We start from the raw sequence: 21,129 nt of genomic DNA on the forward strand, positions 1-21,129 counted from the left end.
AATCCTAAGTCAAAAGAACAAAGCTGGAGGCATCACGCTACCTGACTTCAAACTATACTACAAGGCTACAGTAACCAAAACAGCATGGTACTGGTACCAAAACAGAGATATAGACCAATGGAACAGAACAGAGTCCTCAGAAATAATACCACACATCTACAGCCATCTGATCTTTGACAAACCTGAGAGAAACAAGAAATGGGGAAAGGATTCCCTATTTAATAAATGGTGCTGGGAAAATTGGCTAGCCATAAGTAGAAAGCTGAAACTGGATCCTTTCCTTACACCTTATACGAAAATTAATTCAAGATGGATTAGAGACTTAAATGTTAGACCTAATACCATAAAAATCCTAGAGGAAAACCTAAGTAGTACCATTCAGGACATAGGCATGGGCAAAGACTTCATGTCTAAAGCAATGGCAACAAAAGCCAAAATTGACAAATGGGATCTCATTAAACTAAAGAGCTTCTGCACAGCAAAAGAAACTACCATCAGAGTGAACAGGCAACCTACAGAATGGGAGAAAATTTTTGCAATCTACTCATCTGACAAAGGGCTAATATCCAGAACCTACAAAGAACTCAAACAAATTTACAAGAAAAAAACAAACAACCCCATCAAAAAGTGGGCAAAGGATATGAACAGACATTTCTCAAAAGAAGACATTCATACAGCCAACAGACACATGAAAAAATGCTCATCATCACTGGCCATCAGAGAAATGCAAATCAAAACCACAATGAGATACCATCTCACACCAGTTAGAATGGCAATCATTAAAAACTCAGGAGACAACAGGTGCTGGAGAGGATGTGGAGAAATAGGAACACTTTTACACTGTTGGTGGGATTGTAAACTAGTTCAACCATTATGGAAAACAGTATGGCGATTCCTCAAGGATCTAGAACTAGATGTACCATATGACCCAGCCATCCCATTACTGGGTATATACCCAAAGGATTATAAATCATGCTGCTATAAAGACACATGCACACGTATGTTTATTGCAGCACTATTCACAATAGCAAAGACTTGGAATCAACCCAAATGTCCATCAGTGAGAGATTGGATTAAGAAAATGTGGCACATATACACCATGGAATACTATGCAGCCATAAAAAAGGATGAGTTTGTGTCCTTTGTAGGGACATGGATGCAGCTGGAAACCATCATTCTTAGCAAACTATCACAAGAACAGAAAACCAAACACCGCATGTTCTCACTCATAGGTGGGAACTGAACAATGAGATCACTTGGACTCGGGAAGGGGAACATCACACACCGGGGCCTATCATGTGGAGAGGGGAGGGGGGAGGGATTGCATTGGGAGTTATACCTGATGTAAATGACGAGTTGATGGGTGCTGACAAGTTGATGGGTGCAGCACAGCAACATGGCACAAGTATACATATGTAACAAACCTGCACGTTATGCACATGTACCCTAGAAGTTAAAGTATAATAATAAAAAAAAAAAAGAAATTTTGTTTTTTTGTTTAATTTTGTCTATTTTATATGCTTGTGTCATCAGGCTGCATATTCATCAGAGATTGGGACTTCTCAGACTAGATTATAATCTTTTAACAGTTCACTAGGAAAAGATGAAAATCAGATTCAAATATACTTTGTTTCATCCATGTTTCCGTGAATTTATTCAACCATCCTTGCATTTGTTACATAAATCCCACTTGGTCATGGTGTATCATCTTCTTGATGCGTTGTTGAAATCCGTTTGCTAGTACTTTGTTGAGGATTTTTGCATCTATTTTCATCAGGGCTGTTGGCCTTAAAACTTTTTTTGTTATTGTCTCGTCTGGTCTTTATTTTTTTTTCCCCTTCTAATTTGGGATTTAGTTTGTTCTTGCTTTTCTCGTTTCTTGAGGTACATCATTAGGTCATTTATTTGAAATCTTTCTAGTGTTGTGATGTATGCATTTATTGCTGTGAACTTGCCTCTTAATACTGCTTTTGTTGTGTCTTGTAGCTTTTGGCATATTATGTTTCTATTTTCACTTGTTTCACATATTTTTAAAATTTAAATTTCTTTCTTTATACGTTTGTCTTTCAGGAGCATATTGTTCAATGTCCACATATTTATATAGTTTCTAATGTTCCTCTTTTTCATGTCCAGTTTTATTCCATTGTGACCAAATAAGCTACTTGACATAACTTCAAGTTTCAAAATTTTGTTATACTTCTTTTGTTCTAACACATGGTCAACCCTAGAGAATGGTCCATGTGCTGATGAAAGGAATGTGTAATCTACTGCTGTTGGGTGACATGTTCTGTAAATGTCTGCTAAGTCCATTGGGTCTGTGGTGCAGCTTCAATCCAATGTTTGTTAATTATCTGTCTAGATCTGTGCAGTGCTGAGAATGAGTTATTAAAGTCTCCAACTGTTATTGTATTGAGATCTATCTCTCTCTTTAGATCTAATGATACTTGCTTTTATCTGGGTGTTCCAGTGTTTGGGTACATTTTTATAGTATTTATAATTATTATATTCTTGTGCTGAACTGATTCCTTTATTGTAATATCGCTGCTTTTCAGCTTTTAACTTGAAGTCTGCTTTGTCTGATATATCTATTTCTGCTTACATTTGGTTTGTGTGGAATTTTTTTAAATTTATTTACTCTCGGTCTATCTGTATCTACATGTGAGGTTAGTTTCTTGTATGCAGCATAGAGTTAGTTATTGGGGTTTTGTTTTATTTGGGTCCATTCAGCAAGTCTGTATCTTTTAAATGAGGAATTTAATCCATATACATTCAAGGTTATTACTGATAGGTGAAAACTTACTCCTGTCATTTTATTGACTTTTTTCTGGTGGTTTTGTATATCTTTTGTTCTATATTTCCTCTCTCATTGTTTATTTTTGTGGTTGGGTTTTTTTGTAGTGAAAAGCTTTCTTTTCTCTTTCTTCTTTGTATTGATTCTACCAGTGAGTTTTATAGTTTCACATATTTTCATGATGGTTATTGTCTTTTCACTCCCAGATACTAGACTTTCTTGAGCATTCCTGTGAGACCAGTCTAGTGGTGATGAACTTTCTTAGTTTTTGTTTGTCTGTGAACGATTTTATTTCTGCCTGGACCTGGATGTCCATCTGTTTCCCAAGACTTGGGAAGTTTATTCTGTTATTTTATAAGTTTTCCTAATCTTTTTTCTTCTCCTTCTGGAATGCCTATAACACAAATATTTGCTCAGTTAATGTTGTCCCATAAATCCTGTAGGCTTTCTTCATTCCTTTTTCTATCTTTTTGTCTCCCTCTGTTATTACAAAAAAAAAAAAATTGTTTTCAGGTTCTGAAATTATTTCTTCTGCTTGGTCTAGTCTCTTATTGAAGGTCTTTATTTTATTTTTATTTCATTCATTGAGTTCTTCATCTCTAGGATTTCTATTTAGTTCTTTAAAAATATTTATCTCTGTTGAATTTCTCATTCAAATCATGAGTTGTTTTCCTGATTTCATTGAATTTTTTTTATCTGTATTCTCTTTTATCTCACTGAGTTTAAGATTGTTATTTTGATTTATTTTTCTGGCATTTCATATATTTCCTTATGATTTGATCTCTTACTGGAGAATTATAATTTTCCTTTGGAGGTGACATGTTTCTTTACTTTTTCATGGTTGATGTTTCTCTACATCGATTCTAATCATCTGGTGGAAAATTAGCCTCTTTCAGTTTTTTGGAATAGGTTTTATATGGAAAGACTTACTTGTATAAATGGTCTTAGGGTGTCAGTTCGATGGGGTACATTGGCTTTGGTTCTAGGTGGATACAGTTGTCTTCATATAGTTTCTTCAACTGTAATCCACACTACTTGTGTTTGTGAGTTACTCGTACTGGCCTATTTGTGGTGATGGTGTTGCAGCTTTGCCAGGGGTGGACTCACTGGGCTGTTTCTCAGGACTGGGTCATGTGTGTACACACAATGAGTCAGCCAACTTGGAGTCTGGCTTACTGGGGTTTGTGTCACAGTGCTGTTACTCTGGCTGGGAGCATGGGCATGCAGTTGCACAGCCAGCCTGGGGATGTGCCTACCAGGAGCAGCTCATGGGGCTGTTTCTAATGCCTGGGAGGCAGGCGTACAGTGGCTCAGCTATCCTAGAGACATGTCTGCCAGGGACTTCCCATCATACTATTTCTCAGGCCTACAACATGGGCACAAGGTGGCTCAGATGACCTGGGATGTACACACTGGGGGCGACCCACAGGATGTTTCTCAGGCCCAGGACACAGCTGTATGGCTGTTCAACTGGTCTACAGGTGATTCTGAGGGTTGGGGAGTGGCCCATGGGGCTGTTTTGTAGACCTGGAATGCAAGCCCAGGGTTGTTTAATACGTCTGGATGCATGCTCACCAGAGGCTTCCTACATGGCTATTTCTTGATCCTGAGACATGGGTGCACAGCTGCTCAGCCAGCCTTTGGGCATGTCCGCCAGGGATGTAGGTATGAGGCTGCATAGTTAGCTCAGGGGCATGCCTCCCCAGGGCAGCCTGCAGGCCTGTTTCTCAGGCCCATATTAGGGATACAGGACCATTGGGGGCGTGCCAGGGCTATGCTTCAGGTGACGGGTGCTATATGGCTGCTTCTCAGGTCCTGAGCATGGGTGTGTAGCCCTTCTGCTGGCCCAGAGATGTATCTGCTGCTTGGAGGCTCAGGAGGTCTCTTCTGCTTAGGGGACGACATGCAGTAGATTGGCCAGCTCAAGGGCAGGTTGCCCTGGGTGGAACTGGCAGACTCTTTCTCCAGCTGAAAATGTGACAACAGGGGTTGATTTGCCTACTATGCTTATTCAGAGTCACGGCCAATTCATGCCGCTGGAATTGTGGTTTTCAGCCACCTGTGTAGGCTTTGTATAATGAAGATGGGGCCCCAATGCTGGAGACATAGATGCAGAGGCTACTGGTCCCCAGAGTAGTGTACTCCAGAGGCAGCTCTCATCTGAAGATGATACCATGCTGCAGCAGCTTGGCTCACAGGGGGTTGGTAGGAGTGGAGCATGCACCCTTTGTCCTCCTAATCTTGGGCAGTGCAGCTGCATAAATTACTGGAAGCTTTCCAAACTGGGATCAGGGCTTGCAAGGACTATGGAATTCTCCTATTGTAAGGACTGATAGGTGTTTGTCAGGGAGACGAGGGTCAGGGAATGATCTTTGGCTTCCCTTTTCCCGACACGGAAGTCCATCTGGACCCCAAACAGATCTGATCTTAGTCGGGGAGATGGGGGTGCAGAAGTCAGGTGCCTCCACACTGCCCTCCTGGACTTCCAGTGACCACAGGTGCATCTCCACTCCTGTGCTGCACTCCAGCACTCGGCCTTCAACACTCAAGTCAAATCCTAGCTGTATATTTGTTCCCTTAGTCCTTTCCCATGAGGAGGTGGGAGATGAATGCCAGGTGTCTGTAGTCAGCTATCTTGCTGGTATCACTCCTCCAAGTTTACTTCCAGAAGATACATACATAAGCATTCGTTAGCATGGGGTGAGATATTCCTGGTTGGTGTCTCCTTTCCCAGCATATGAAGTATGCTGTTTTGGCCCCAGATCCCACAGGGTGTGCCGTTACTAGTAAACCTGGCAGCTATCACTTGGTGAGCACCTGCTATGTCTCGAGAGCTGGCTCTGAGACTTAAACTGTTCTAATTTCTGTGATTCAAACTGATAATTTTCTGTTGAATATAAGCTTTAACAGTAAACCCAAACTTTTCACTAACTTGTGTTGTTCACCTTATAAATAAGTATTTTGAGTGCCTCACATGAATACAAAATGAGTTTCACCAGAAGGGTCCCTTGCAAGTGAAACTTTCTTACCCTTGTAAAGGTACAAAGCAAGCATTGCTCGTGAAGCCCCGAAGATGGTTTTAAGACAGTTTGTGAATTTTTATTGACACAGAAGGTGGGTCAAACGCCAAATATATTAACCCCTCTCCATTCTTACTTAAGAATAGCAGATGTACTTAGCACAGCATCCTCACTGAACCATACTCTTGCCTACTGTTCAACAATACAAAGAAAACTATTTTAGTTATATACCACTGGAAAAAAATAGTAAAACCAACGTATTAAAGGATAAGAGTGAAATGAGATTTAAAGTTCTAAAGATCACCTCACAAGATATTACTAAACCAAAAGCTATGTTAAGTATTGAGGATTTAGCATCAGCTGGTAAACATTATTTTGGTGGAGGTCTCCCTTTTTACACAGATCACTTACTGGGACTCTGATTCCTAGTCTTGTCTATTCCTTGCAAATGTGTCCTTTATTGTACATTAAGTTCCTGGAGCCAAAGAATGCCTATAAATAAGCATATGCAGCACATATTGAAACTTGGGATAGTCAGATCTCCTCTCAAGGGCAGGACCCATCCTAAACATAGGTATATAATGCAAAACTCTTGAAGTAGTCTAGTAGTAGTAGTAGTAGTAGTAATAGTAGTAGTAGTAGTAGTAGTAGAAGAACACATTATAAATTTATCAGATCATTTTTTTGCAGTTTGTATCTCCAGGAAAAAAAATAATATATCCAACAACAAAGAACAAAGAACGGAATTCTGAGGAGAAAAAGCCTTCAGAATTATGAGATAATTTTAAATGGGTAAACAAGGCCATCAGTAATCTGAATGAGATGGCTAGACATACATCTCCTAGTCTTTTACATTTGAACATAATACTATTAGGTCCACTTAAATGACTGTGCCTTATATTTATAATAATGTTCTTATCTTCCCCTCCTGAATAAGACTAGGGCACCCTGAATAAACTTATCAAAACACTTGTAACTTTAGAATTATCTTTTTACTAGATAGGATTTAATAATACTTTACCTATCATACAGCTTTAACTCCTGCATTTAGCAGAATGCCTAAAACTATTCTCAACATATTTACTTATATAATGAATTGTTTACATAAAAAGTTACCAAAATTTAAGCATAATGCTGAAATCGAAGTTGCACCACCATATTGATGAAGTCTGTGGTTTAAAGTTATCCTAATATGTGTGGTCGTTCTTTTTTAAATTGTGATATAATACCGTGAAACCTCATGGTAATACATCCTGTAATAATGTGAATTCTGATCTTATGTAGTTGGTGATTGCCTCCTGCCCTCAGGCAAATTAAGACTAGAATTATTTTATTCTAACAGTCACTGATAGTGTCACACAAAAATGCTGCTGTTTCCACTGCCACTACAACCACATTTAACTAAATGTATAATTGAAATACACTTGAGATCTTTCCAGGATATTGTTTTTTTGTCTTTTTCTAGCATACTCAACAATATTAAATACTGATTAAATGCAATAAATTATGTGTTTAAATAAGCATCGACAGCCTAATAGGTAGCATCGGCTGAGGAGGAGATAAAGGTAGTTTTCATCACCTTTTACTCCAAGCTGTACATCTTAGTCTGCCTTCAGATTTTTCTTAATGTTTCTTCCAGGTAATTTTAGGAAGTGTAGTATTGAATATTGTATGTTGCCAAATTCTACATTTCCAAATTCAAATGTCACTGGAATGGGGCAACACAGAGCTACAGAAAGAACGATATCCTTGGATAAGGTTAGTAAAGTTTTATAATGGAATGAGATAAACCTTAACATATTTAAATAAATTCAAATAATTTAATTACAGAAAAGGACCATTTCATCTAGTTGTTATCAAATCTATCTGTGCATCAGAATCACCCAAGCAGCTTGTTAGAAAGCATAGACTCCCAAGTCAAATACACAGCAATTGTGCTTGCACATGTCTGGGTGAGGTGCTAGAATTTGTCATTTTAACAAGCACCCTAGGTGATTTTGATATCCAGCCAAACATTCTGGAATCGCTGATCTAGTACAATGCCCTACAGACAGCAATTACATTTAATTCATCTCTGTATTCCTAGCTGGATCAGCAAAGTGCCATGCATATAGCAGGTGCAAGATAAATGTCTGCAGGAGATACAGCAGGAAGTTGGTACAAAGAGAAGTTCTGTGACTTGTGGAAGGCCCTCCAGTTAAGAAGCGTTGGAAACCACTTCTTATTTGGCCCAGCAATGGAGGGACAAGGGGTTCTGGATCCTCTTTTAACCATCTTTCCAAACAAGTATACTATATTACATCATCCAAAATTGGTCTCATGAGGTTATAGTAAGCACATGCAGTTGTATATGTTCAACGGTATGTTGCAGGTACAATTCCCATCTCATCTTGCAAATTTCAATATAGCAGCTTCTCTAATAGGTGTTATAAAAATATTTCTAACCCTTGCCTGCTTCAGTGCTTTAATATACGAGTTTAAGTAGCTTAAAAGTACATTGTGTAGTTAAGTTCCTTGAAGACAGGAAACAAAATGTCATGGACATCATTATTACTTTCACTTCTCTCATCTACCCCCTAGAAAGTTTGTGGGCAGTTATCAAAACTGCAGGTATTAGATGACTTTTACAATGTCCTTTTGATCTGCTGTACTAGAATTCAATTACATTTCCAAATAAGTTCTCAGTATTAAGAGAGGGTAATGCAATGGGATTCTCCAGTTATTGCTCAACATTTTAGAACATGGCTACCAATTTTCCGGAAGGAGGAGGAAGAGGGAGAGGAAAAGGAAGGGAAGGGAAGGAATAATAAGAATCCCTAAGTTGCAGACTCTTCACCTTCGTTTGCATTATCTGCCATATGACACACCACATGGGTCTCATTTCCAAGGGCATTTAGAAAGTTGTGAGTCAATTTTCCCAAGAGTTAATACAATACCTCTTATTTGGGGGGATTTTTAACCTCTCAGAAAATACCCTGAATCTTAGTTGTTAAGCCCTAAGAAAAAGACCATATTACTGTAAATGAATGTTATTTGATAACTTCTCTCATTTTCTTCATCAATATGAATGACACTGACAAGCCCCTTTAACCAAGTGATAGTGCCATAAGCATCTTACACTAAAGGGCTGTAAATGGGCAGTGGGAAAAGTGGACTTTAATAAAACAGCTATGCATTGCTGCAGAAACCGTTGAGAGAATATCTAACTTGAAATGATTTAACTCTTAAACATATGAAGGATTTTTAAATGCACTACAGTCATATCAACCTCTAGCATACATGATGAGCATGAAAATACCTTTTCTCTAACTTGTATGCTGGTTCATGGGTGTGCGATTGGGAAGGGAGTTAGAGTTGCAGGGTTAATAGATAACTTCAGTTGCCTAGAGTAGTGTATTTTTCACATTTTCCCTTTTGTTGTTAATTGTAAACTTTGTGAATCAGTTTTCCCTTTAAATTTCTTAGGTAAAAATCAACCCAAGGCAGTGATTAAGAAAAACTGAGAAAATTTAATTCAAATCACTTGAGCCAAAGCTCAAGGCAGTGAAGTAGGATGGAAACTGAGGAAATGCTACAGGTGATCATTGCGGGATGAAAGTAAGAGGGGATGGTTGACGGAAAACCTAGTTTACTTCTCAGGTTAGTAACTAGCTCTGCACCAGCCAAAGAGGTTGTTCTCCATTAAACGGTCCAACTCAGATCATGCCTTGCTTTCTATGGCTCAGATATAAAGAGTTTCTACCATTTAAAGTGAATACCGTCATATGTGTTCTCCAGTTGGTCTGTGTGTACTTCAAATGACTATTTCCTTTTTAACTCATTAGTAAGCTTCTGAATGGTTATTTTCACGTTTTTAAAATTACCTCAAATATATAGCGATAGACTCAGGTGGTCAACCCATCACATATAGATTGAAATAGATTATGAAGTTTAAAGTTCTATAAGTGTTTTTCCTTTTCACTGTCACTCCTGAGCCCAGATTACACTCTAGCTATTCTATTGCTACACTCATAACACGTTATTCCCCTTTTTTGTCTACCTGTGTATTTCTTTTAGACCACCAGTCCACAACCTTTTTGGCATAAGGGACCCGTTTTGTGGAAGACAGCTTTTCCAAGGATTGAGCGGGGAATGGTTTCAGGATGAAACTTTTCCACCTCAGATTATTGTGCATTCGTTAGATTTTTTTTTTTTCTTTTGAGACATAGTCTCACTTCTTCACCCAGGCTGGAGTGCAATGGTGCCATCTCAGCTCAGCTCACTGCAACCTCCACTTCCCAGGTTCAAGCAATTCTCCTGCCTCAGCCTTCCAAGTAGCTGGGACTACAGGTGCCTGCCACCACACCCAGCTAGTTTTTGTATTTTTAGTAGAGATGGGGTTCCACCATGTTGGCCAGGCTGGTCTTGAACTCCTGACCTCAAGTGATCTACCTGCCTCAGCCTCCCAAAGTGCTGGGATTACAGGCACATTCGTTAGATTCTTATAAGGAGTGCAATCTACATTCCTTGCATGTGCAGTTCACAATAGGGTTCACTTCCTATGAGAATCTAATGCTGCCACTGATCTGACAGAAGGCAGAGCTCAGGCAGCAATGCTTACTTGCCCATGGCTCACCTCCTGCTGTGTGGCCCAGTTCCTAACAGGCCATGGACTGCTACCCATTTGTGGCCCAGGGGTTGGGGACCACTGTTTTAGACTACAGTTGTTTTAAGGTCAGGGACGATGTCTTATTTACCATTATATACTCCATAGTACTTGTCATAGGAGCTACTCCGTAGATTTATGTTCTATGTGTAGGCATGTCAGAGTTGCACCAAATGTGAACTTGGGGAAATTGTATTTGCTTGAGTAAAAAAAAAAAAAGTTGAATCTACTTTTGTCTTCACTGACTTAAAGAGGTCTGAATTGTATCAAATAGTATCAAAATACTACAGTATTCACTTGTCATTTTCTTGCCATTTTACTCAAATTGGTTTCAAAATCCTATTTTCTTCTGCTTTATTCTAGAATTGAACAATGCCACAAAAACATTCTTTACTAAAGAATATTTGAAAATAAAACAAAGCTTTCAGAAATCCAACTCTGCAAAATGGCCCCTACCAAGCTGCAGAAAAGCATTTCATCTTTTTGGAGGTAAGGAAATCTAATGCCAAAAGAAATGTCTGGTAATTTTGTCTAAGGTCTCTTCTTAAAAGTAACTTCCTCCTGTCTCAGAAATATTAGAGGAAATATATTTCTGTATTAATCAATTTTAAATAAGGATTTTGCTAAGTATCTCCTTGCTGAAAACTACAGATGTACAAAGGAAGAAAATGAAGACTATACAATAAAAGCAAATTCGAAGACTCATGACTAAATAGACTTTGCCATGCTTTCACTGTTTAGTACATAGATAATGAAAATATGTCTCAAAAGTATCAGATTTGACAAAAGTCATATTTATGGCGGCTGCGGCCCATCTGGAGCGGCTGCTACTATGAAGCCAGCTGCAGTCAGGGAGGCGTAGCCAGGGCTGCACACTCCACAGAGCAGGTGGGAGCCACGAACAGGCGGGAGCCCTGCCCGCTTCCAAGTTGACGGGGTGGGAGCCCTGCCCACCCAGGCAAAGTTGCAGCCACCCAGTCATGGCTGCGGACGTGGACATCCCTGTACTCTTGGGGACTGTGGAAGCCCCCTTGCCCCTGAAGGCTCAGAAATGCCCACTCCTGCTGCTGGGCCTCTCCATCCTCCTGGCACCCACTCCAATTTCAGAGCAAAGTTGAGGCCAAGCCCAGGCATTGTCACAACCCAGCCAGGTGTGCACATTCTCAGGGCAGTGCTGACATGCCAGCCCTCTGCTGCCTTGGCCCACTCCAAACTTTGGGTACTGACAAGCATGGGAGGAAGGCTGAGGGGAGCTGAGGGCAGCTCAGCACAACCTGCAGGCACCTCTTGGCAAGAATAGCTTGGGCACTGTGGGCACCATGGATGGCAGGTTGATGGTGGCAGGAGGTAGACAGGCTCCTGGGCAGAAAGGGGACAGGTCCCTGGTAAAGCCCCACCTTCAAACCTGTAGACTGGGGGCTGGGCTGTCAGTTCTATGGACCAGAGTGAGAACTTATGGTGCTTTTTCCAGGACTGCCCATGGCTACCCATGAACCAGTCAGTACACACTTCCTCCCCTCTTTAGCCCATAAAACCCTGGACTCAGCCAGACTCAGGCAGACAGTGAGACAGCCTACCTGCCAATACGACCTGCCTGCGGCTAGGAGCTGCCCACTCTGAGTCTCCTCTCCACTGAGGGCTGTAGAGACGGCGGGACAATCTGCCTACGGATAGGAGCTACCCACTGTGGGTCTCCTGAGATCTGTTCTGCCACTCAGTGAAGCTCCTCTCCACCTTGCTTACCCTCCAGTTGTCTGCGTACCTCATTCCTCCTGAACGTGGGACAAGAACTCAGGACCTGCTGAGTGGCAGGACTAAAAGAACTGTAACACAATAAGGGCTAAAACACACCCCTCTCCCCTGCTCACCACGTTGAGGGTGACAAGACAAGAACAGCTGCAGCCCTTTGGGGAGCCCAGAGGTAGAGAATCCCTGAGCCAGGGCTGTGACACCCTCCTTGGGGTTCTGCAGTTCCTGGAGTTTCCAGGCTTCCAGGCACCACTGTGTTTCCCTAGTCCAGACTTGGGTGCCCACAGCAGAAGCCACATGAAGTATATCGCATCCAGCCGCAGCCTAACACAGAGCCAGCACCTGGAGCTCCCTGCCCCGCCACAGCAGCCAGCATGCCTGGCTGTGCAGAGTGGCTGGACCTCGCGCTCACTCAACCACACACCCCTCGCCATTCTGCACCTGGCTTGCGCTTGGCAGATGTGGGATCTGAGCCGGTAGTAAGAGCCAAGCACAGCCTGCCAGACCAAGTGGGAGAACTAGCCCAGCAGGCACAAGCAATACTCAGGCAGAAGATGCCGCCAGCTACAGAGGTTTCTGGCTGGCGAGGTGTCACCCTAGGGATCCTGTGACAATATTTAACAAAGGCACTAGTACTGTGTATAAAGATTCCTAATAATGCATTCATTAGCAGAAGCTAAGTTTATTTAGTTTTAATATTTTATAGTTGTCCCACAAGTTTAGAACAAATAGAAAGTAACAGAGCCTTGGTGGCAGGGTGTCTTAGAGATGTGCAGTGGTTAAGGAATACCACTTTCTGGCTTTAGGTCTAAGTATCAACATGACTTCAGAGGTGTCATAGGATCTTTTTTTTGATCTGTAAAATAGGAATAATTATTTCTTCCCCACCTAACTAATATAGTAGTAAAAATAAATGGGCTAATGTGAAAGTACTTTCTAAATTATAACTAAATTAACTATAAAAATATAAGGAATAAAGGTAATACAGTATCTAATACCTTTTTCTGCTTTGGGAATTTGTTACTGTATGAACATACAATATGGACATAAATATAATTTCATCTTTTATAAAACCATAGTTTATCAGAGCATGAACTATTGTGCAGTTTTCATTATTTAACAATTATGACATTACGGGACCTGGTAGAAAAGTCCAGATATGAGGAACTGTGATCTTTAGGGAACAGGAAGAACTTCTGCATAAGACCAACAAGATCAGTACAGCAATAACCTACACAAAAATGAGATGGAAGCAGAGCCCCTATGATTGTGGCAAAATTGGTGCATGAAAAATTGGTGCATGAAATTGGTACTCTCAAAGAAAGTAACATAAGAATATAACTTTACACAGCGATTTGAATGAATAAAAGTTTAAGGACATTATATAAGGACATACTACTTTATAAAGTGGTAACTGTAAAAATTTAATATCTAGAGATTTGGTACAGATAGGTTTTATTATTTATTTTTTCTTCACTTATTTTATTTTTTTGAGACAAAGTCTGGCTCTGTCGCCCAGGCTGGAGTGTAGTGGCACGATCTCGGCTCACTACAACCTCTGCCTCCTGGGTTCAAGCAGTTCTCTTGCCTCAGCCTCCCAAGTAACTGGGATTACAGGCGTGTGCCACCATGCCAAGCTAATTTTTGTATTTTTAGTAGAGAAGGAGTTTCGTCATGTTGGCCAGGCTGGTCTTGAATAATGAATGACCTCAGGTGATCCACCCGCCTTGGCCTCCCAAAGTGCTGGGATTACAGGTGTGAGCCACTGTTCCCGGCCATAGATAGGTTTTAAATAGGTCACATTTAGCCCCCAAAATATGAAATCAAATATAAGGAAACTAGTCCTAAAGGATTCATACCAAAGAAAAGAAAGTTTATCATTTTAAGCGTGTTCTTTAAAACAGTCCCTTGTATTCTACCTTCTACGCTACACCCAAAGTTTTAAAAGAATGGAGTACCTTCTGGATAACTCCACACTTTCCCTTGTCTTCTTGTATTCTGAGGTAGTACAGAAGCTATAATTTAAGCAGTTGCTTCTTTGTGATTTCATCTTACTTGTCTTCCCCATAGGAGTTCCAAAGAACTTAAGTTTTTAAATGTGTGTTCATGGAGGAGGTTCAAAGTAGCATTATTACACCACCCAACATAAGAAATACATATATTCTACCAGGAGCTCAGCTGAGCTGGGCAAGAGCTGAGTTATTAGGTGTCTGGAGTAGCCGATTAAAGTATCAAGCCAAAAATGAAAGAGTTAAGCCTTTAATCATTTACTGCAATAGTGTAAGCAAGAATCTAAAACCAGAGGAAATGCTGACTCCTCCTGTTCAGTTTTCTCATGCAATAGTGCACACTGGTCAGGGCCACATAGAGCAGGGCAGAAGGAAGGATTCACTCACTATGGAGAATGTCCCAAACAAAAGGCTCCAGCAGTTTTTCAGACCCTGAGGTCAGGAGGCATGGCAAAGAGGAAAGGCTAGGAGTGGGAAAGCACTGGGCACTGAGTCAGAGTGGAGAAGAGTGTTTCCCCCTCTCCAGCCTCCGTAAGAAAACCTTTGTAGAGGCACAGAAGGAACTCTGTCCAAGCCCTCAGGTAACTATAACTAGTAACGAAGTGCTGGGAATACAAATATAAATATGTGAAAGTGTATATGCAGCCAGGGGAGCCTGAACTGGACTGCAGCTCCCTTCAGAGATTGTAATGCACTGGTTGTACAACAAATCTGACTTTTCCCCATGAATCCTGCCAGATAAAGCCTTTGTAATGGTCTGTTGAGGCCTAAAAAAAATCACACACAGGATTTTAATCAGGAACTGGACTCCTCAATTACCAGTATTATTGAAGTACCTTCTGTAGTTCTATTTTGTTTACCCTGATTCCCCTGAATTTTGTATTATTTCTTTGTATAAGTATACATATGTACATTTAATCATGTTATTTAATTTTGCTTGTCTTTTAACTTTTATAATGGTAGCAATGTATATATTCTGCTTTGCTTTGTCATTCAATATGAAATTCATCCATTTCAGTAAGTGTGGCCACATTCTTTTTACTTCTACACTGTAGTCAATTATGTGAAAATACCCCAACCCAACTTATCTATTCTCTTTTTGATGAAAATTGAGTGGTCCAATTTTTATTATAGAGTGTTGCTATAAACACTCTTGTGATACTCCCAGAGCATAAGAGTTACTCTAGAATAAATGCCAGGTAGAAACTGGCTGGGTCATAGGAAAAGCATGTCTTTAACTTCATCAACTAACCAAAACCGTTTTCCTAAATCGTTGTGATGATTTATCACCAGCTTTGTCTACCACATTTGATATTTTCAGTCCTTTAAATTTTACTAATTTGATAGGTATAAAATGATATCTCATTGGGGTTTTAATTTCCATTACTGTGATTGTTGATGGGGGTTGAACATAGCTTTGTAGGTGTACTGATCATTAAATTTCATCTGTGAAATGCCTTTTTATGATTTTCTGTTGGTTGTATTTTTTGTTGTTGTTGTTTGAAAGTGTTAAAATATTTTCTAGTGACTTTTTTTCTGTTAATTATATGAATGGCAGCTATTGTCTCCCAGTTTGTGGGTTCTTTTTACTTTGATATATTTTAATGAATTGTAGTTCAATTTCTTCACCATCTTTCTGGTGTGTACTTGCTTAAGAATTTCTTCTCTTTCCCCAAGGTCATAAAGATATTTTCCTATGTATTTTTCAAATAGTTTCAAAGATCTTTGAAACCGATTTGTGCTGATTTTTTTTTTATTGATTTACTTTCTTTGTTATAGTTAGAGACCCAGTTTCTTTGGATTTTTTTTCTACTACCATTTGTTGAAAATAATGTATCATTTCCTCACTGATTTACAGTACTAATATGTCATACTTTAATTTCCACATGTGGGTCCGTTTTGAGGTCTTTGAGTCCATTGGTATAATTTTTTATTCCTATAACAATACCATACTGTTTCAGTCACTAAAAACTTAATAAGTTTTGATATCCCCTCTTCCAATTTGTTTTGCTGCAAGAGTGTCTTGGCCATTTTTTGGCCCTTTGCCCTTCCATATAAATTTTTAAATCATCGTCAAGTTGCATGAAAAACTATGTTCTACTTGGGAAATGGGGTCCTATTAAATGTATAAATCAATTTGGGGAGTATTGATTAGAGTAAAAATTCTTCTATCAATATGGTTTATCTCTTCATTTGTTTAGATCTCCTTTGATGTCCTATAGTAAAGTTTTATAATGTTTTTATAAATATCTTGCACATCTTTTGGCTAGATTTATTCCCATGTACTTGCTATGTTGTCCTCTTCTCTCCTTTTTTGAAACTTTGGTGCAGAAAAATTGTCCCAGTCACACTTAATTTATGGCATACCATCATCACTGTTCCACATACTCATTTGTTTTCTTTTTATCCCCATATCCTTCTTTCTACTTCACTCTCATCCCATAGCCAACCATTACATTGGGTTTACTTAATGTGTGTCATTTTATGTTCTTATAGAATGTATATTGTTTCTGCGCATATATTTTTAATTTATGAAAATGGTTTTATATATTGCATTGTTTCTTTTTCACCTAGCACTAGCCTTTAGATCCATCCAAGTGGCTATGTGTACCTCTAATCTGTGATTTCTAATTAATGCTCTACTAAGGTGTGCATTTGCCATATTTTATCTATTCACTATCTAGAATACTTCCAACTCTCTGTCACAATAAATAACACTCTAATGAATATCCTAGTGTGGACTGTGAATATCTCTTTGGTATATAGACTCCAAAGCAGAATATCTGGGTCATAGTATATGAGTATGCTTGACTAAATATTGCCAACAGTTCTCCCAAATGACTAGCCTAGACACCCATTACCAGTGTGTAAGGTTGGGAAAAATTAGCACTATGGAAAATGTTGGCAGGAAATGAGAATTAGAAACTCATTTTAATTTGCATTCATCTGATAATAGTTTAATGTCATTTTAAATACTTCTTAGCCTTTCAGATGCCTGTTTTGTAATTAATTTGCTTATTTTACTAAGGGGGTTTCTACCCTTATTAGTTTTATAAAATTTCTTTTATATTCTAGATATTAATCTTCTACTTTAGACATTACAAATTTCTTCTGCCATTTTTATCATCTACATAGTGTTTGTCCATGGTATCTTTCATTGTAAGGAATTCTTAACTTTGATATAATTAAATGTTTTTCACTTTGTGTCTTAAATTTTTATTTAGGTTCTTCCCTATTCCCAGACGACAAAGGTTTTCACTTTGACTTTCTTTTCTTTTTGGGACAAGGTCTTACCCTGTTACCCAGGCTGGAGTGCAGTGCTATGATCACAGCTCACTGCAGCCTCAACCTTCCAGTTCAAGCAATTCTCCCACCTCAGACTCCCAAGTAGCTGGAACTACAGGAGCACGCCACCATGCCTGGCTCATTTCGTATTTTTTTTGTAGACACAGGGTCTCACTATGTTGCCTAGGTGGTCTTGAACTCCTAGCTCAAGCAATCCTCCTCCCTCAGCCTCCCAAAGTCCTAGGATTACAGGCATGAGCCACCATGCCCGGCCTCACTTAGAGTTTTTAAATATTTATTTTGTAGTTTTACTTTTTAGGTCTTTATCTAGAATCCTCCCCTTATGTTTTGTTACAAAGTGTTCAACACCTGTCTTTTTTCATATAATAGCTTACTTTTCTGAATATTATACAATCTTGCTGAGATTTTTATATGGTTTCTTATTGTTGTCTAGAAATATATTGATATTGGTATGTTGATATCATAGTTAACAACCTTATGAAATTACTTTAAGTCTAATTATAAGGTTTTTGTGGCTTTCAGTGAAGACAATATCATCTTAAATAAGGACAGTTTTATATCTTTCAATTTAATGCATATGCTTTTTTCTCTTTGTACTTGCCAGACTTTCTGAGCTAGGACTTCTATTTGATTTTGAATGGAAAAAGTGATCATAGCATCCCTGATTTTAAAAGGAATGCTTTTAATATTTACAAATAAGTATAATTGTTGCTCTGTATTTTTGGTAGGTACCCTTCATCAGGTTTTAAGAATGTTCTCACCTATTCCTAATTTCTAATACCTGTAGTTTTTCTTGAATGGAGTTTAATTTTGTGAATGGTTTTTCAGCATTTCTTGAAATGATCATATGGCTTTACATCCTCCATTTGTTAATGCACTGAATCATATTAATAGATTGTAATTGATGTTCTAATGTTAGGACATTAGAACACTGCTAGATTTGTTTTGCTAATATTTTGTTTCAGAATTTTACTTATTTATGAGTAAAATTGTATTTATTTTTTTATACTGTGTTTTGTCAATTTCTTCCTAAGTCAGTTTATATATCTTTTGGCTGATAATTTTTTTGTTTCAAATTTCTTGGCCTTTGTTTATAATATTTTAATATTTTAATCTCTCTTGTATGTCTAGTTATGTCCTTTGAGTTCTGATTACTCATATTTTTCTGTGATATTGCTGAGTATTTGTCAATTTTATTATTCCATTTAAATTACCAAATTTGAGAATTGACTATTGTATCTTTGTTTTTGTACATTCATTTCTGTTCTTTACTAAATCCTTTCTGTTACTGTCTTTGGATTTATTTTGTTATTTTCATACCATATTAAGGTGACTTTCTTAGTCAATTTGCATCCTTTTTACTTTCTTTAAATTATTACTTAAGGCTATAAATTTCCCTTTCATGACTTGTAGAATTTTTTATTCTTTATTTCTAATTTTTTTTAATATACCACACAATCACATACTGGTTGAATCATCTTGATTAAAAATAACAATTGTACAAAATCAGGGTTATATTGGAAAATTAGCATCTGTGATTTCAAGTTATACCACACTATTTCATATAAGACGCCATCTACACAACGTTAATAGGTTCCCTAAGAAATTTACTTCTCGGCTTAGTTTTTCATGGTTGGTAGGTGGAAGTAAGGTGGAAAGGGGGATCTTGTGGGGAAAAAAATAGACATTCCCATGAATGCCTTTGGCTCCACAAAATTAGTGGGATTTTTTTCACACACACACAAAATTGCAAAGACAAACAATTATAGATTTTCCAACCAAAGAGGCTTGTATAAAATCTTGAACTCAGGTATAAAACTAGCTAATACTTGTCCTTTTTGCCCTATGAAGATAATTAATAAGTAAGCAGACATGTTTTAAATTTTTTTCTTCTTACAAATACATATTTGATGTATTAATATATAAAATGGGTAATACGAAAAGGAATGGAAATAATCTAGATAAACGTGAGCTGGCACTTTTTAATCTCTCATCAGATGCTAGTTGCACTGATGACTCTTTCAATTGTAAATCCTCTCCCTGAAATACCTGCCATTTCCAGGCATTTAATCCTGAGTTTATTTGAACAGTATCCAACTGATATGGTTTCCATCTATGCTATGTTAATTTATTCCCTGAGAAACCAATCATTCATATATATAATTACATGTATATGTATGTACACATACATACACAAAGCAAAGTAGCAAAGAGATTTCACTAAAATATTTTTGCAAAAAGTTCTACATTGTTGAATTTATTTTCTAAACATACTCAAGTCAAAGGAATTTTTAACAAAAATTAAAAATTCCATGTCTTAATTTTACTCACTGTAAGAAAAACATGCAGCTGAAATGCCGGTGTCTGATATATATTTATGACAATCCATCCATTTTTCATGACAGCCTGGGGAATTATTTTATTTGGTCATTAGTTTGTCTGAAGGTGTTAGACTGATGCTGCAAGTTTAAACATGCTCAGTATAAATCAAAGAACTCCACATGGAAAAGAATGATTATCTCTAATAGAAAACAAAACAGTACATGCTCACACAGCATGAGTGTGAATATAACCCAGAAATCCACCTTCTCAGAAAGTTGGAGGTAAGTCAGAGAAAATTTAAAATATGCTGTAGACGTGGGACTGCCTTGGAGCACAAAGGTACATTAACCTTTACATTTCCTCTGAAACCACAACAGTTTTGTTCACAAGATAATTTTTTGAAAAGGCCTGCAAATTCTGAACTTCTTTATAGTTTGGCAGAATCAGGTTATATTTTTGTTACACAGTTTACTTATGAGTTTAGAATTTCAGAAGCCTTTTGCTTCTATATTAAGTTTATGACCCAAATCACTTATAATGCAAATTGTACATTTTGTTCAAGTATCACCACTTCATAACTTATTTTAAAAATTATGAGCAGTGTTTCATTCTCTCCTCCCTCCCTCTTCCTTTACCTCCTTCCCTCTCCCTTTACCTTCCTCTTTCCCTCCAACTCTTCCTTTTGCACATACACTCACAATTTTTGTTCTTTTCATTATTTCACATATATAGAACTTGCTTGTTCTATATGAAATTGGATGTTGGTGGGATATGATGCCTTCATTTTAAAATATTTGCATTTATAAAAGTACACATGTATGCTTGTGCGTTAAAAATTCAACCAGTAACCACAAAACTTCTGAAGTTAGCACAATAAATAAATTCTCCTAGTGTGAAAGGGTGGTGGCCACATAGTCCTGACCTTGGCCCAGAGCTCACAATTTTAATAATGTGTCCCAAAATAGTGCTTTACCTAACTACCCTGCAGAATAAATGACACCAAGTAAAAGTGTTCAAAGATATAAGAAGATGACTGATACTAGATTTTTTAAACCTTTTAGAAGGGGCAGAAAGGAAGTGAAGGAGCTCAGCATCACTTTTAACTCAAAATGGACTATTGATATCAATAAATGGTGTCATTTAATTTTTAAAATATTTCAGAAATGTTCAGGTGTTCTAAAGTTTGATCACTGTGTGACTACCTTGTTGGAGCCGTGGGCAATATATGTACTCATTGTGAATCATTCTGGGAAATTGTGGTCAGTCTGGTACAGAATATGAAGATTG

General features: G+C 38.2%; 1 protein-coding gene across 6 annotated transcripts in view; it reads left to right on the plus strand.

Moving 5' to 3' along the window:
- RNF180 (ring finger protein 180) overlaps positions 1–21,129 on the plus strand; it is a 220,568-nt gene that overhangs the window by 172,529 nt on the left and 26,910 nt on the right. For all 6 annotated transcript variants that reach the window (XM_078004430.1, XM_078004428.1, XM_078004429.1 and 3 more), the window contains one exon: positions 10,820–10,945. In XM_078004430.1, the coding sequence (XP_077860556.1) occupies positions 10,820–10,945 (126 nt within the window). The remainder of the gene's footprint in view (positions 1–10,819; positions 10,946–21,129) is intronic.

Source organism: Macaca mulatta, chromosome 6, assembly GCF_049350105.2.
Source record: "Macaca mulatta isolate MMU2019108-1 chromosome 6, T2T-MMU8v2.0, whole genome shotgun sequence".
In the NCBI taxonomy this organism is placed as follows: Eukaryota; Metazoa; Chordata; class Mammalia; order Primates; family Cercopithecidae; genus Macaca; species Macaca mulatta.